Source organism: Peromyscus californicus, unplaced genomic scaffold (genome assembly GCF_007827085.1).
Source record: "Peromyscus californicus insignis strain IS unplaced genomic scaffold, ASM782708v3 Scaffold_21__1_contigs__length_65335640, whole genome shotgun sequence".
Classification (NCBI taxonomy): domain Eukaryota; kingdom Metazoa; phylum Chordata; class Mammalia; order Rodentia; family Cricetidae; genus Peromyscus; species Peromyscus californicus.
In genome coordinates, this window is record NW_026294514.1 from 11,705,837 (window position 1) to 11,720,087 (window position 14,251).

The 14,251-nt window shown below is 42.4% G+C and overlaps 1 protein-coding gene across 9 annotated transcripts in view; it reads left to right on the forward strand.

The window, feature by feature from the left end:
• Spats2l (spermatogenesis associated serine rich 2 like) overlaps positions 1-14,251 on the forward strand; it is a 172,999-nt gene that overhangs the window by 123,550 nt on the left and 35,198 nt on the right. For 8 of the 9 annotated variants that reach the window (XM_052749492.1, XM_052749494.1, XM_052749499.1 and 5 more), the window contains 2 exons: positions 6,984-7,190; positions 8,422-8,557. In XM_052749492.1, the coding sequence (XP_052605452.1) occupies positions 6,984-7,190; positions 8,422-8,557 (343 nt within the window). The remainder of the gene's footprint in view (positions 1-6,983; positions 7,191-8,421; positions 8,558-14,251) is intronic. The other variant, XM_052749497.1, reaches the window with a different exon arrangement.

Here is a 14,251-nt window from a genome sequence, read left to right on the forward strand (position 1 = left end):
GCAAGAGACTGACTCTCCTTCCCTCGGGCCATCCGTTGCGGGTAGTGTCTTAGCTGAGGTGGGGTCTGCACCGTAGCTGCTCTGAGTCCGAGAATGCCATTTCCTAAGCAGTCCTCCCCAGCCGTTGGCTCTTGCTGTCTTCCCACCTCCTCTTCCACAGTGCTCCCTGAGCCTTGCTGGAAATGTGATATCCAGCGGTCCATTTAGGGATGAGCTTTCTCTGTAGCCACTGACTCTCTTCCTTAGAGACATTGTGAGTCCCAGTATTAATAGCCATCCGCTACATAAGGAAGCTTCTCTGATGAGGGAGAAGACCATTTTTATTAGCATGTATTAACTATAGAAAACCATGTGTTTTATCACATTTTTTTTTTTTTTTTTTGGTTTTTTGAGTTATCACATTTTAATGGCTATATTATTTGGATGAATCTGCCACATCTTTTAACTGTTTCTAAATTGTTTTCCGTGTGGATTCTTTCAGTTTGTGTCTGCTCTTAAAAACAACACTGTAGTGCATAACTTCTGTGGAAAAATTTGATTATTCCTGAGCCCTGTAATTATTGGATTTAAAAGTGTGTGTGTGCACGCGCGCGTATGTATGTGTGTGTGTATTTGTGTGTGCACACACACGCACACATGTGGATGTGAGATTAAGTTCTTAATATGTCTCTGTTCAGAAAGGTTACATTAATCTCACTGTTTTTTAAAAACATTATTTCTTAAGGTAATTTCCATTTGTATTTCTCTTCTTATAAATATTTAAGAACAGCAAGATCAGATACCAAAGAACTGTCAGTTACATTACCGATCATCATAAAATGCAATTATATTTACTTCAGTATTTTTAAGAGCATGGTAACATGCTTTAAGTGACCTGTGTCACTTAGGAATTTTAAACCTAATTTTCTAACAACAAAGTTATGCTTTGTTTATCAACTTTTCCAGATGAAAACTACCTTAAAACCCTTCAGCATGATCAGATATTATGCTTTATTGGAATATCCTCTTTGGGGTAGACTCTGAAACCATTTTAATAGGTTAAAATAATGACTTTAGGGCTGCTATATTTACTACATTCCTTGAGGTTAGATTTAAATTGCCAGTCTGCTTCCTATTGTTTTCTTATGAGTGCATCATATTTACACACAAAAAAACCCTAAAAACTAGAGAGAAGAGGTTTTTGAAAATTTACAATTTGACTACATATGTGGCGAAAATCTTATTATGTAAGCCCATGTGTCTGTATTGACAGAAGTGGGTAAGTGGAATTATGCTCTTGTATGGGTCCTAACTTATTCATGAAGGAGCACATGTTTATTATAAAGGACATTGTGATAAACTGTTAATACAATCTTGTAATCCTTACAATAACCTCTAATTTTTTAAAATTTTTAGACTAAGATAAACTCAAAGTGGTAGATACAATCTAATAATACCATTAATTATATTAAATGTAAGTAGACTAAAAATTCAATTGAAAAGCAGAGATTGACAGAATAGATGAGAAAACCCAGCTATATGTGATTATTGTAAAAGGTAACATTAAAAGTAGGGTCTAGGAAAACTACATTGTGCAAATAGCTAAGTGCTGAAGATTGGTGTGGCCGCATTAGCACTGGAGGAAGAGATTCCAATACAAGAAATGCTGACACCATAAGTCATTTTATCAACTAGAGTCCACAACTCTAAAGCTAATTACAGAGCTTCAAATCTATGCAGCACTATTGATGGAATTAAAGAAAGACAAATCTATAATAGTTGTAGAATGTAATACTATTTTTTTACTAATTGATGAGACAAGTACATTAAACGTCAGTAAGAACATAGGTTTGCTCAATACTATCAACTAATTTGATTGATAGGTCCATATACCCAGTATTTCAGGAACATCTGCATTTTCATCAAAATAGACCAGTTTATTAGTAAGTCATAAAATGTCTCTAGATATAAGTTTAATATTGTTGTGAGGTATCTGCTAGGAGGTATCCACCAGAGAAGATGCCTCGGACATGAGTTCAAGCCAAATAGAAAGTCTTTACTAGCCTTCCAGTGACCCCACTGGGTGTTCAGAAGCTGATTGCAGTCCTGAGCCTTTCTCAGGATGGGCATTTAAGCACACAAAACAAATCCTGGATTGATACACCTCAGTTAGCAAGGACAGTTAGCCAGAAGCAGAACTACAGAAGCCAAAAAAGCAGCGTTAGTACATTTAGGGACTTTCCCAGAACTATCAACTTTGATGGAGTAGGTCTTTGTTCTCACTCTGGCTGGTGGTGCTCCCTATATACATGCTAGATTCCAAGGCCTGAATGGTACTTCCATCATGGCATCAGTTGTTCTAAGATGTGGGGGCCTGTGTGTGTGTGTACATATATATGATATATCATATATATCATATATATATTAGTGTTTCCATATTATATTATAATAACATTTGGGAGTTGAAACAAAATTAAGATCTTACATACCAAAGCAAAAGAAGTCTAAAATACTTAGGAATAAATTTGACTATTGATATTTAAGACCCCAAAACTAAAACAATATTAAGATAATTTTCAAAGGCTCAAATAAATGATGAGATGTATCATGTTTAAGAATCAAAGGACTTGTCGGGTGGTAGTGGCACACACCTTTAATCCCAGCACTCGGGAGGCAGAGGCAGGGGAATCTCTGTGAGTTCAAGGCCAGCCTGGTCTACAGAGTGAGTTCCAAGACAGGCTCCAAAAGCTACACAGAGAAACCCTGTCATGAAAAACCAAAAAAAAAAAAAAAAAAAAAAATCAAAGGATTCTAGTTTGATAATAGGCCAGCTTTTTCTCAAATTGGCTTCTAGATGGAGCACAAATTCAACTAAAATTCTGCCAGACATTTTATTGAAATTTTTTTATTGAAAAAACTAATTCTTAGATTTATATTGAAATGCAAAGAACCCTATTATAGACAAAATAATCTTTAGGATAAAAAGAACAAATCTGGAGAACATACATTATCTGATATTAGTACTTCTTATATAGATATAAGTGAGGACAGATAACTACCTCAGTGGATACAACAGAGTCCAGAAACCAACCCACGCAAATAGTCAATTGATTCCAAGAGTGTTGCTGAAGCAATATAGAGGAAGAAGGTCACCTCAGACTCACTAAGCTCTTCCATTCTTATATTAGTTTTTGACATTTTACATATTAGTGTCAAGTGCAAAGAGATGTGACTTACTTGTGTTGTATATGAAAGCCAGAGCTAACACATCAGGGCACTCCATGTGAAGTTGTCTGTTGAGTCTACTTGAATCAGAAAGCTAAGTCATACACCAGCTCTATTAAGATATGCTAAGTATTTTCAGTTTAAAAGGGGTTCTGGTAATTATGAAGTTCAAAACCACAGAAGTTTCTGGGAGCCTTTTTTTTTTTTTTTTTTTTGGTTTTTCGAGATAGGGTTTCTCTGTGTAGTTTTGGAGCCTGTCCTGGACTAGCTCTGTAGACCAGGCTGGCCTCGAACTCACAGAGATCCACCTGCCTCTGCCTCCCCAGTGCTGGGATGACAGGCATGCGCCACCACCGCCTGGCTCTGGGAGTCATTGTTAAGATAAATACCTGAGAAAGAATTAAGTAAAAATATGAACAATTTTTACTGAAATCTTAGCAAATTGGCTCTTTCCAGCGATAACATTTCTTTCCAAGACGTCACAGCTGTGGCTCAAGTCCTCGATGAATGTTAAAGTCACAGAGACTCCTCTCTGACCAGGTACCCTGTCACTGGAATGACCCCAGCTGTGCGAAGCCCTGAAGTAATGCTGGCTCACTGTTGTGTACGTTTCATTCACTCATTCAGTGTTTGTCATGTAGCAGTAGATATCAAGCAGATGATGATAAGCAAGACATGTATTGCTCTGTCACCACTTTCACGCGTAGAAAGTACAGACTGAAATAAATGCCCTCTCATAGTAGAATACAGATTAGTAGTGGCTGAACACTGTAAACTATCCATCTCATGCTTCCTACATTTTATACCAGTGTCAGCCAATAGAAATGCAATGTAAGCACGTATGTAATTTTATATTTTCTAATAGCCCCATTAAAAGGCATAGGGTGATTTCACTTGGGTAATATATTATCTAAATTAATATATCTAAAATATGATTTTAACATGTAATCAATATTTATTTACTTTTTGCAATGCTGAAGATCCAACCTAGGGCCTTGCAGATTCCGGGCAAGTGCTGTATCACTGAGCAATACCCTCCAGTCTCAATATTTTTATATTTATTAAAGGATCTTGTAAAGATACTGTACAGGGGGCTGGAGAGATGGCTCAGCAGTTGGGAGCACTGGCTGCTCTTCCATAGGACCCAGGTCCAATTCCCAGCAGCTCACAACTCTCTATAACTCCAGCTCCAGAGGATCTGACACCCTCACACCAGTTCACATAAGAAAAAGATACTGTGCCAAGATGTGCTTCCTATAGGACTTATCTCAATTTGGATAAGCCACATTTTAGCTATTCAGTAGCCACATGTGGGGAATGCCTACCTAATTGACAGTGTACATGTGTGAATCAACTCCGGTTTGTTGAATTTTAAAGCTGGACTCCAGAGAGAGACCTGATGGTGTATCTGATGCTCAAGGAAAATCACTGTGTCTGGGAAATAACTTCCATTATTGTATTCCTAGAAATCCAGGACTTGTGGTCAAAATGAACATCATTCTGCTGTGGTTGTATAACTCCCTGAGAGAATCCCAGAGTTTTGCCATATTTATAGACAAATCTACCTAGCCAGTGTGCAGATAGATCCAAGTGGTCTCTGGGAACTGTAAATACTCCTGGTGTATTGATTCCCCCAATAATGATTTTCCAGAAGGCAAAAATATTGCTATTCAAATTTCTCAATAAATATCTGTAAAATGAGTGGTGAACTGAATCAATATCCCACATATTATTCTCTGACGCACAAACAAAATATTTTTAGCTCCAGGTTAATGAGCTCATGTTTATTTACACGCTTGTCTCCTGTTTAAAATTCATTTGCATCTTAACAGAATAATTTTTGTTCTTCTACCTAAGGTCATTATTTCCATTAGGCTATCCATCCCCATATTTCCAAGACTGCAACTAATTTACCCTGCTATGCTGAATTTAGAATTCTGAATTTATAATCACTCACCAAGACCGAATTTCAGCTGTGATTTAGGAAAGGTGTGAGTTGGAACCAGTGTGGGTTTGGTCATTGTTTCAACACCAATGTTTATGAATTCGTCATCGAGTGGGTCTACCCATCTCTGCTCCTTCAGAACCACCTGGGGTGCAGAATGCTGGGCCCACTCCAGACTTGAGTCTCTGGAGACGGTCCTCAGGAACTTGCTGTGTGAACAGTCAGTACCAGAGCAGAGTCACTTCACACTGAAGTTTGACAACCGCTGTCATTCATACAGTGAGGTTCTATGATAATGTAACTAAGGATGAAATTACACATCACCGTCTCAGTCGATTCTGTGACTGCAACAAATGCTATCCAAGTGTTTACTGGCTCTTCACTACCTATGCTGGCGCTTTCATTGTATACCGTAATTTCCCTTCCGGTAAAGTTTTCATTGTGCAGGAATGCTCCTTGATGTAGAGGTTATGAATGATGGATTCTACTAGAGTCAAATTATATTTATCATAAGTGAGCTAATGTCTGAAATCAAATTGTCTAGGACTCAGATAACGTTTTCTCACACGTTCCCCTAGTCTCTGTAATGTTTGTGACAGTGTCGGGAAAGGTGTGCCTCGTTCCTTTCTTTTTTTTCCCTCTGAAATCATTTTAAGTATACTTTAACTCAATCATAGTTCCGCAGAAAGCTATTGAACCAGACACAAGGACTGGAGCTTAGAAAGTGAATCAGACTCAGTGTCTGCCCTCTAGGAGGTCACAGCCTCAGCAAGGCAATGGCGAGAGACAGGTACCTTATGTTAAATGTAATGTATGAAGGCAGCAAGGGGCAGGGAGAAGCAGGGGGTGGGTAACTGCCTGAGAAAGGGAGGCAGGGGCCGGCTTCAAAGAGAGGATGCCACTCTGTATGCATATGAGCCACAGCCAGCTACGTGGATGAAAACATTCCTGCAAGGTTGTCCAAGGTACAGGGAATCTCAGAATTTGGAGTCTTCTAAGCCAGAATGCACTTTTTGCACTAACCACAGCTTTCTCCATGAACCTGGCCTTTAGCAGCACACTGGCCACCGTTTTTTCATAAGGAATTCCCTGTGGTAAAATCTAAAGAGTGATACATTTCCTTTCTAGGCCCTTCAATGCCATTTAATTCACACCAGCAATAACTACATAGGAACCTACCTTTAAGAGTTGCCAAAAGCAGTGTGCTGCTAATTTATGGCCACATCTATTAAGGCTCTAGAGAGAATCTAACTCTTGGATTTTAAATATAGTTGATATTACCATGGTGTTTCCTGATTTAATCCCTCCATAAATTAGATGAAATGATCATATTACCTGTTGTCACTTCATTCTTGCCCCATCTCCAATTGCCTTCGTTAATTCAGAATGAACTACCACAAAGCATTAATGGAGATGGGGGGTTGCCTTTTTACGACTTCAATATCACACTGAAAGATGCCTAAGCTTTTACTGGAATAGGGGGAAAGAGGGAGATGGGTAATCATACTTATCTCTTGCAAGCCTGTTAATAATAACCTTGCTAGATAGTTCCAAGTAGGGCTTGGAGATATGAAATAGCTTATCTTCATCTCTCTGCAAGCAGTTACCGGAGCCCCCACACAAACCCAGGCCTTCTGACTCTAAATCCAAGGCCCTTTCTGGTGTGACCTCAACTCTTCTGGGAATTCTATAAAACGGTTCCTTCAGTGTTTTGCAGTGAAAGGCATTATTGCCAGCCTGTAAACAAGACCAGAAATCTTGCCATTCCCCATCACTTTGCCGCCAGTGTTTTTACCTTATCCCTTCACAGTCATTATTTGGTGTTCTCTTACAGAAGGCAACAGACTACTGCAGCAGAAAATGTCCTTAGATGGGAACCCCAAACCTATTCATGGACCATCAGAGAGGTCAGATGGTCTACAGTGGTCAGCGGGGCAGCCTTGTAACCCAAGCAAACCCAAGGCAAAAACATCTCCTGTTAAGTCCAATGCCCCCGCAGCTCATCTTGAAATAAAGCCAGATGAGCTGGCAAAGAAAAGAGGTAAAGTGATTTCTTTTGCACAGATGATTCAACATATTCTGCACACACATTAAAGTGCCAGGATGGCAGAACTTTCCAGAAAAATGCTGCTTAGCAAAGGGGGTCATCCATGCAATTGAATTTCTTCTTCATTTTTTCCCCCTATGATCCACTTGGATGGAAAATGGAAAGGCAGATGTAGTCCTTCCCTTGTCAGTCTCAGAGGTCTAGGACTACGGAGGTGGACTTCATCCCCTTCTCTGCCCCCATTGTGGATGGAGGAGTGGTCGTTTATCTCAGTCACTTAGGAAGCAGTATAAGTGCGGGACAGATTAGTGCCTCCCAGGCAAATGAAATTCAGGCCTGTGTGGATGAAGATGAATCTAGAGCCTGATAGGTCCTCCTTGAGGGATGGTCTTCCCTGTGGGAACTCAGTTCTGTATTAGAACTTTCAGGCAATCTAACATGGAAAGGATTTTCTGTTTGACACACTAGATTTCCATTTTTCAAACCTTAGTGTCTTTGACTCGTAACTAGCCTTACAAATGAAACAGCCAAGTCACTTCCTTTCAGATTCCAAGACTAAATAATGTCCTTCTGACCCAGCCTCAGTTGTGTTTGATTTCCTTGGCTTTGGCTGGGCACACTGGTGCCAATTTCTTGAGGGAGAGTTCTTTCTTTGAAGAAGCATGCTCCTGGTGAGATAAGACCAGTCTGTTGGCCATGCAGGCTCTCCACCCCAGTACAAGTTACAGGAAACCCGGGAAGATGGTCCCCCAAAGAGCTGCTTTCACGCTCTTGCTGTTTCCAGGCCTGGCTCAGGACGCTGGTCGGGAGCCAGCATACCTACCTGGCCCTCACGCCCCGGCCTCTCTAGCCCATTTGTACTTCGTCCCGTCTCTATGTCATTTTCCTGCTCCAAAATCTCTCTCGGCTCTGAGTCACATGCAGTGGTGTTCACAGCGGGAGCCGGCCGCACTAATGGCCTTTAGATCGGAAGACACTGCAGTTCATGACACTTCCCGAAGAGCAAAATGACAGGTGTCCCCTACGTGGCACAGCCAGAGCCCCCCTGGGTGAAGGCATTCTAGAGAGCCAAACAGACCATTCCCTCTTAGCAAGGTGTTTCCTCCAGAACACAAAAGAAAGGTCTGTTTGGGGTGGATGACTTGCCTCATTTTTTTTTTAAGCTCATAAATAAAAGACGAAGTGGTGACGCTAATCATTTTTTTTTTCTTGGCATCAATTTTAGGCCCAAATATCGAGAAATCGGTGAAGGATCTGCAGCGCTGCACTGTTTCTCTGACCAGATACCGCGTCATGATCAAAGAGGAAGTGGACAGTTCTGTGAAGAAGATCAAAGCAGCTTTTGCTGAACTACACAACTGGTGAGTAGTTCGACCCACACCTGTAAATTCACCGAGGCTGGGCTGCTCCCGTGGCCGGGGAAACAACATCAGACGGAAAAGGTGGTTTATTTCATGCATAAACATCACAGAACAGCTCTCTGGCTGTCGTTTTTAAAGTTCTGCAGGCAGGAAAACAGATCTTGGGAATGAAAAAGAAAAAGTATTTGAATAAGAACAACTCTGATAGACATCGTAATTCACGGAAGATTGAAGTTGGTCTAATAGCATATCAAGGATATGGACTAAAACTTATCAGGGGGGCGGGGTGCTTAAATGGTATTGACATCCATGAAAGGCTAATCACATGAGAGATCTTCGAAAAAAATCAAAAATATTCCCATCATTATCATTAAATTCCCCTAGCAAAAAAGAAACATCTTATTCCGTGATAGAGCTCCGTTCTTGACGTAGGCAGTAGGGGTTATATCAGCTGTGATAAAAGGACCTGAGGAAGGAAGGGTGTACTTTGGCTCCCAGTTTGAGGGTGCAGGCCACCGTAGCAGGAGCTCATGGCTATGGCGGCAGGTGGCAGGAGCCAGAAGCCGCTGGCCACCTTGCATCCGTATTCGGGAAGCAGAGCCGATGAGTGGGTGCTGCTTCCCAGCTTGCTTTGCTTCTTTTTATTCATATTCAGGACTCCAGCCCACCGACCGCAGATACAGTGGGCCTTTCCCACCGCAGTTCATCCGATCTAGGTAATATCTCGCTGGTGTGGCCGGAAGCTGGCCTCCTCGGCCATTCTAGAGCCTGTCATGTTGACAATCAGCATCAGCCACCACCACCGTGGTGCTCATTACCGCCCAGCTCGCTGCCCTTCACGGTGTACTCAATCAGCCTGTTTTCTTCCTTTCAAAAAAATAATAAAGTGGTCCCCTGATGTGGTTTAGATGCTGCCCCTACCCTCCCTTCAGCTGGTTTTAATGAAAAAACGCTCTCTCTAAGTCCTGGATGTTTACTTATGTGAAATATTTATTATTATATAGATTGTTATTATCATGGGAAAAAAATCTCAATTAAGATTCCATTTCCAATGAAAAAAGCCATACTAAAGATAAAAGAGAAGCTCATAGCTGATATATGTGTGTGTATATATATGTGTGTGTGTGTGTGTGTGTGTATGTATGTATATGTACACACACACACATATATATATTTATATATATTTTATATATATATATATATTTATATATATATATATTTATATATATATATTCCAGAAGCTCCGTTCAGATTCAGGTAAATCTACTTCTAAGTCAAATTGTACTCTCGTACCATCAGGATCCAGTCTCTCTCCTCCTTCCTGCCTCTTTCCTCACTCTCTTCCTCCATTCTTTCTTTTGCAGTATCTCCCACAGTCTCCCAGTTTTGCTTATTTTTTACCTCATTCTTCGACAGACACCTCTGTGGCTCTGTGGCAGCAGATTTCGCCGCTTCTGGGCTTCTCCATTAAGTCTTAGCCCCTGAGACTAGGCCGTAATTCCAGCAAGAAAAAAAAAAAATGCAATGGCTAATTTCCATTGGCTGGTTTTGGTCACGTGTAAGTCTCTGTAGAACAACCGCCAACGTGGCAAGAGAAGCGGTCTTCCCACTCCCTGTCTGTTCAAAGTCCAAGGCTTCTCACAGTGTTGGCTGTAGGATGAGTCCCAACAACTCCATAAAGTGAAAATTGAAGAGCCACAGTTATCCAGGCCAAAATACAGGTGCTCCCACCGAATGAAACCACCCAACCGTGGTACCCAGGGTCATGGAATTATCCCCCATATCTCCTTGGCCTCCCTTGATACCAGAATTTTATGCATTTTTTACATATTTTTCCATGCCAAGTCCTTGCTTTGACACTGATGCGCTTTTTTTTTTTTTTTTTTTTTTTTTTTTTTGGTTTTTCGAGACAGGGTTTCTCTGTGTAGCTTTGCGCCTTTCCTGGAACTCACTTGGTAGTCCAGGCTGGCCTCGAACTCACAGAGATCCGCCTGGCTCTGCCTCCCGAGTGCTGGGATTAAAGGTATGCTCCACCACCGCCCGGCCTGATGCGCTTTTTAACAGAAGCTGTGGAGTTGTAAAAACTAAGTATTAAACTTCAGACTAACTTAATCTAAAATTCATGAATTTTAAGCCATCTGCTATGTACAAGATCCCAAGGGTACAGGAGACACCGGGAACTTGACAGGAAACTGTCTCCTTCAGTCACCACTCAGACCTTACAGGTCTTCTGAGATGAGCAACCCTCTACCCTCATCCAGCCATGGTATCCATGGAACTTTCCTCTGGATCAGAATGTAGCTAAATTGTTCAAAGCAACTCCCAGAACTCATGTGATTACTTAAGCACAGCAGAGATGCTGTACTATCGAAGATCAGAATTCTTAGTCATTTCTAATTATGATTTTTCCAATCTCTCCTTAAGTCAGTTGTCCTGTTGCTTGTAAGTCTGCCCAACAAGTGTCTAGAGCCAGAGACAACAGAGGTTAGCTGGAAAGGACCAGCTAGTAAATTTGTTAAGCATTCCAAGCTCATGGTCATCCCCCTCTGCTTGCGTTTCTAAAAGCAACCTTGGACAATGCAGAAAGACATGGGACAAGGTTGGCTCCTGGGGTCTGCCATTTGCCAGCCTTGGTCTTGGGGGATTAGTCCTCAGCCTGGGGGGCAGTTCTGTGCCCTGTCCATCTGGCTGGCACTGTCGAGTAAGTGCTTCCTCTGAGGACCCCTTGTGATGACTTCCATGTGAGTGACTCAGGCGCTAGCTGACCAAGTGGATCGGTGACCTCAAATTGCCTCTCCTCTCGCTGCTATGACGGCTTTTTATTTACTTCGTTTTGTGTATTAGTAAAATGAATAGCACACGGGTCACAAGACCGCTGGAGATTTACAACGGATTCTTGGAGCTTTTGACTCCTCAACTGGTGGAAGTGTGCAGCAGGAAAGCCAGTGGCCATGGAAGTTGGGTGTGATTTCTGTGTTCCGGATTCCCCTTCCACTTTAACCTGGTGGGAAGATGAGTTCTGAATGAGCCCTGCCATGCTAAAAAGTCCCCCACAAGACAAAAGGACACTTGCCTTCCAAATCAAAAGAAGAAAGCATGTAGTTCAACCCTTTGCTATATGGGGCGGCTACCAAGTAAACCCCAACACTCCTTTTCTGACCTAACCCTTAATAAAAACCATCCCACAACAATGTGTGCTAACTTTTTTTTTTTTTTTTTTTTTTTTTTTTGGTTTTTCGAGACAGGGTTTCTCTGTGTAGCTTTGCGCCTTTCCTGGAACTCACTTGGTAGCCCAGGCTGGCCTCGAACTCACAGAGATCCGCCTGGCTCTGCCTCCCGAGTGCTGGGATTAAAGGCGTGAGCCACCACCGCCCGGCAATGTGTGCTAACTTTAAAAATAAAACCAAATTAACGTTTAAACATAGCCATTTACATGCATTTCTGCCAAGTGGAAAACTTGGCTTCTGCTCCAGACAAGCCTTTGGCCCAGGCAGCACAGTGATGACCTAAGACAGAGCCTCCTCTTGCCTCCTAAGGGAAAGGGAAGGATGAATTTTAGGAATTGTGGTACTCAGGAAAATATCAGGCTCCAGAAGACTTGGGAAAGAAGTTTCCCTACTGATGGCTGGGTCACGTTCAGTAGGCAGTAGAGGGAGTTGTGTGCCTAGTACCACCAGTTTAAATACAGGCAAACCTTGGGCTCAACCAGAGGGAGGTTGTAGACTTGGAACGCATGGACCACGTCCTCTGGCTTTCTGAAGAAACTGCTCATTCTAGAACAGTAATTAACTCGTATGACCCTCAGTGGCATGAGTTAGTGATCCTACCCCTAAGTCCATCTTCTGGTCCTTATTTGGATCACCCAGTCCTCCTAACTCCCAAGTACTCAGTAGCGGGTCCTTTAGAAATAAATAAATGTATAAAAAATACATCTAATATAAAACATTTAAAAAAGACAGGAAAACAGATTTCACTTTGCCTCCAATTGCCAACTTGAGGACACACGTCCTGCTTGAGTGCATCCCACCAAAACTCCTGATGAAGTTCATGGGAATGGTGACTTCCAGAAGCTAGAAGAAGGTGGTTGCTGTACATCCTCCGGCCTTACAGAGGACACACCAGGGCCAAATGAGCTGTGTATTCACCCTTCCCAAGCAGGCCGTGAAGAACACTTGCCCAATACAGTTACCAAAGAAAACCACTAAGTAGCTAAAATACAACATTGGCGTTTCACCTGGACACAGTCCCACGTGGCTAAGTGGCCATCCATGGGGCATTCCCACCTTCTGAGAAAGATCTGAGTGAGTAACCAAGACGGCATGACCCTCTCCCACTACGTCTGAACAGAAGATAAACTTGGCAACAGGAGCATAAAAAGTAACATCAGGAACTAACGTGAAACAGCTGACTGCTTCTCGGCACGACTGGCCTCCTACCACATCTGGAAAATAGTCATCCTCTGGAATCGTAGCTGCCAGATTTAATTGCTCTGTGTGTCGACTAGTCTAGCTTCCCCTCACAAACCCAGTGTTTGTGTGTCCAAGTTGATTATGAAGACTCAAAAATGAGCAATAAAACATGAAATTGAAAAAACATTGAGGAAGTATAATAGCACTCAATATTTCTGCCATATGCCGGGAGAGAAAGTATCCCAAAATAGAGCTATAAAAATCCTGTTAGGTGTTATTGTCAACTTAACGTCTAATTAAGAGCACTCTTAAGGAAGACGGAAGCTGGTCTGGAGCCAGGAAAGTAGTGTGTGTACGAGTGGCAGGGTGGGTGGAGGTGGCGATGAGGTATAGAGATTGAGGGATGGAGGTGACAACCACTTCAAGCTGTTTTACTTTAAATTAAAAAAAGGCAGTCAAAGCACACATTTCCATAGCAAGGGGCCACACTGACCCTACGTCTTGTGTACTTTTCCCTGGAGAAGGGCTGTATTCATTACCTTTCTCATTGCTGCGGCCCAATAGCACAAGGAGCACCTTAAGGAATGAACGCTTTGTTTTAAGTTCACAGTTAAGAAGGGATACGCTCCATCCCAGTGGGAAAGGCCCAGTGGCAAGACCATGAAGAGGCTGGGTCACGTCACATGTGCCGTCAGGAAGCAGAGAGCTGACCGCAAGTAGGCTAAGCTGTATAACTTCAGGGCCCACCCCTAGTGACCTACTTCCTCCCACAAGGTTCTACCTCCGAAAAGTTTCAGAGCCTCCCCAAATGGTGCCACCAGGAGAGAACCAAGTGTTCAAACCTGGGATCCTATGAAGACCCTTTCATATTCAAACCACAACAGGAGCTAGGTGTAGCCCGGGGCCAAATCCAGAGGTGAGACAGGAGTCTCAGCCCTTGCCCACTTCCCCTTTCTCTGCCACCTTTCAGTTCATTTTTTCCTCCTTCCTATCTATTCCTTCCTCACAGCCAGGGGCTCCTCCTGTCGCCCCCTTCAGGCCAGAGCTCTTGATGTCTCCACATCGCCTTCTATTCATTGAAACTTGCTGATCTTCCATAGTTCATGACCCCATCCTCCTCGTGAAGATGTGTTCCACACCCAAAGTGACATAATTGCATGTAACAAATGCTCTCTAGTGATCCTGGCCCCTAACCAAAAGATAAATTCTAGTGTGAGAATCCCAAGTTGAAGAACTAGCTATTTTCAGGTGAATTTATCTTTTACCTGCACCCCCGACCCCCCTT